We start from the raw sequence: 3,744 nt of genomic DNA, 5'->3' as shown, positions 1-3,744 counted from the left end.
GCTCAAGCCAAATACAAGTCATATATATTGTTTGATCTATGAGCCTGTTTGGATGGGCTTATGCCTTTAAGCTGAAAACAGCTTATAAGTCAAAAAAAATAAGTTGGGGTAGTCCAACTTATTTTTTTTGGCTTATAAGTTGTTTTCAGCTTATAAGCTGCTTTAGATAAGTTAAGTCAAATGGACTCAATTATTTTTTTGAGCTTATTTTAAGCACAAAATGACTTTAAGCTGGTCAGCCAAACACTCAAAAAAGCTAAAAACAGCTTATAAGCCAACTTATAAGTCAATCCAAACAGGCTCTATATCTCTCATGATACAACAGCACACTAGATAATGGAAAAGAAACATCACAAAAGGCTAGTTGCCTGTCCTTTAACTTATTCAAACACTTTTTTTTCTTGAAGATATTATCTATGAGGAGTAGCTATCAAGAAAAGATCCTTGTCTCTTCTAGCAGTCATTCCATTTGCCTCAGTCATGTCCAAATCTTTTGGGTCCATACCATTGGGAAGTGTCCAGTCAAAATTGTAAAGCAAATGGGCTAATGGCAAAGTACCAAGAGCTAAACCAAATAGTCTTCCTGGACAAGTTCTTCTTCCAGCACCAAAGGGAAGAAATTGGAAGTGATTTCCACCGAAGTCAATTGAATTGTTCTCGAACCTCTCTGGTATAAAACTTTCAGGATCTTTCCAACTTTCTGGATCTCTTCCTATTGCCCATACGTTTACCAGGACTTTGCTTTTGATCGGTATTGTGAATCCATCTATCTCTGTTTCCTCTCTGCATTCCCTCGGGACAAGTAGAGGAGTTGGAGGATGTAACCTAAGTGTTTCTTTGATAACTAATTTTAGGTAATTCAACTTCTCGAGGTCATCATCATCGAATGTTTTCTTTCCCCTAAAGGCTTCTCTTACTTCGACTTGTGCTTTGGCCATGACACTAGGGCTCTTCATCATTTCTGATAATGCCCATGCAACGGTTGAAGATGATGTATCAGATCCTGCTACGAACATGTCCTACACCATATAAATATGCTGGTCAAATTTCTTCAACCAAGTCAAACAATATAGTTCCTAGCTCTTCTAATCTTAAAAAACTAGATATTATATGATTTATGTTAAGACTAGATAATATATGATTGTATGTTATTCATTATTATCATGTACCGCTGCCAAAAAAAGGGTTGTGTTTTTACCTCTTTAAAATTGTCAAAAACTTTATTTATATAGTTAAACCTTTTTATAATGGTTTTCTTTGTCTGAACCTTTCTATACATTCATAGTAGTTGGTTATTATAAACCTTTTGATTCATCATTTAATTTCTCTTGTTCCAAGTTCACCAAGAAAATCGTATGTTATAGCAAAATATTGTAACACAGAGTGATGGTTATAGATAGGTCTAACAATAGAATCAAAAGACAAAGGGATAGTGAACGTACAAGAATAACGGCTTTGATGTTGTCGTTTGTTAGGGTAAATGGAAGTTCCCCTGTCTCCATGACTCTAAAGAAAACATCAATCAAATCTTCATCAGTTCCACATTCAGCATTGAATTTTTTTCCATTTACTCGATTCTCTCGATGCACATTGATAACTTTGTCCAACACTGCATCTACCTTATTACGTGCCTCAATTAATTTAGACCCCATCCCACTAATCCCACTAAGAAATTTTTTCGAAGGGAACAAATCAGCCAGCTCGAAACCTCCGGCTAAGTTTAATACTCCATGAATCAAATTTATCATCACCTCGTTTTGATCTTTACACGTTTTCCCAAATGATGACCTACATGTCACGGAGTTCATAAACCAAAATAGTTTTTCTGACATATTGATGAGCAAGTTCTCCATTGATTTAATCGACGATATGAGACTCGACAGTTCATCTTGTCGAATGGGGCTGAACGACTTGACCATCTTGGCACTGAGAAGTTCCATGATGCACAATTTACGCATGTGTCTCCAGTAATCACCATAGGGAGAAAATGCAATGTCTGTACAATCGTAACAAAAGATCTTTCCCAGCATGGTTTGTGACCTCGACGCAAAGGCGAGGTCATGAGTTTTTAGGAATTTTTGTGCCATGTGTGCTGAGGATACGATTACAGTGGGAACTTCCCCAAGCTGTAAATACATAATTGGGCCAAATTTTTGTGACAAGTTTTTGAAAACATGATGTGGTATCCCTTTTGTTAAGTGGTGCACACTACCAATAATTGGTAGCCTCCATGGTCCTGGAGGTAATATTTTCTTGTTGTGACCTTTTTTTGTTTTAATCCTCAACTTCTGAATTAGAAAAAAGAGGAAAGAGATGAAGAGCAAAGATGAAATAATGTGTTGAGTCTCCATTTTTTTCACAACACAATTAAGAGAAAGTGAAGTGATTTTTATTGGATTGAATTGGTTTAGAGCTAGCTGCTGTACTTATGACTTATATAGAGGGTGCAGCTCAACCTCATGATTCATGAACTTAAGAGTTTTCAGGCACGTGATTTTTAATTAAAAACACTAGTTCTTTAATTAATTGTAACTCATTACTATGTTTTTCCCATTTATAAATGTAAGCACAGAAACATAATTTGACCGTTCTGAGTTCATTAAAATCATTTCATTATTTCAACTTTAATTTGAAATATTATTTGCAAATTAACGTTTGTCTAACAATGTGGTCCATTATTTCGACTTCAACTTGAAATAGAGAATATAAAATTGATAAATTAAAGTGGTTTGAGGAATTCATAAAAAACTGCATTCTGTAAATACATAATAATCTGAATATATTAATTATTTTTTTATTCTCCATACTCACCAAACTCGAAATCTCTAGTTAAGAATATATACCGAAGGGAGTTAATCATATTCATCACACCACACTCCTTGATGGTATCTCGTGTTCTTTAATTGATTGTGACTAGTTTTTTTTTTTTTTTTTCCTTCAAAAATAAACACACGAACCATAAGTTCACCTTTTTGAGTTCTGAAAATCAATTATCAAGTCAAAAGTTAGGCGCTATTAACTTTGAGTTGGTGCCAAATAGTGATGGCAATTTTAATCCAAATTTAGTTGATCCGTTCAATCCTCTCATATTAAACCAATATGCCTGTTTCTTTTGTTGGAAGTTTTATTAAATGTGGACTGGTATTTGACTTGATCATTGTTATTTATTTACAAAAACGTGCTAAACAAATATACTTGATGGACATAATTTGAGTCGCTTATTTATTGGATTCAGTGTTGGGCCTAAATCACTTTATTTATTGAAAAATTTACTTGGCATAGCTATCTCTAAGAGGTATTTATTAATAATCACTACTATTTAATTTATTTATATTCGTAACCACAGTGATTTTCTATTTTACATATTGCAGCTATACCAAATACATAGAGTTATTCCACTGTATTAAGTTTCTCTCTTCGTTCCCTCTCTCTTCTCCCTCACCACTCCTCCACTACTGGCGCCACCATTCCCGGCGGCGCAAACGATGGTCTTATTCTTTCAACAACCAAGACAATACATTCATTTCTCACCGAAGCTTCATTGGAAGCTGAACTCTCGTCAAAGCGTCTAGATCTAATGGGCTTGTTATCTAGATCCAATTTCGTGTTCTGCAGTCCAAAACTCAGAGAAAAAAAGTGAGGAACTTAAAGAAAGGTTGAGGAAGCTATAAGAAGCTTTGGAGAGGAAAGCTTCTCAGATCTGAACGGATACCGGAATCCATGGCTTCTTCTCCTTGTTGTATC

At 35.0% G+C, this 3,744-nt stretch overlaps 1 protein-coding gene across 1 annotated transcript; it reads right to left on the bottom strand.

The window, feature by feature from the left end:
• Positions 1-369: 369 nt before the first annotated feature.
• Positions 370-2,351, bottom strand: LOC132614921 (premnaspirodiene oxygenase-like). The gene is made up of 2 exons (XM_060329473.1): positions 1,443-2,351; positions 370-1,019 (listed from the first exon to the last, which is right to left on the bottom strand). The coding sequence occupies exons 1-2, from the start codon at positions 2,349-2,351 to the stop codon at positions 411-413; spliced, it is 1,518 nt and encodes a 505-aa protein (XP_060185456.1). The 3' UTR covers positions 370-410.
• Between the last annotated feature and the right edge of the window lie 1,393 nt (positions 2,352-3,744).

The sequence above is a fragment of the Lycium barbarum genome, chromosome 10 (genome assembly GCF_019175385.1).
Source record: "Lycium barbarum isolate Lr01 chromosome 10, ASM1917538v2, whole genome shotgun sequence".
Lineage (NCBI taxonomy): Eukaryota > Viridiplantae > Streptophyta > Magnoliopsida > Solanales > Solanaceae > Lycium > Lycium barbarum.
The sequence above is the reverse complement of the archived record's forward strand: the minus strand, read 5'-3'. Positions and strand labels throughout refer to the sequence as shown.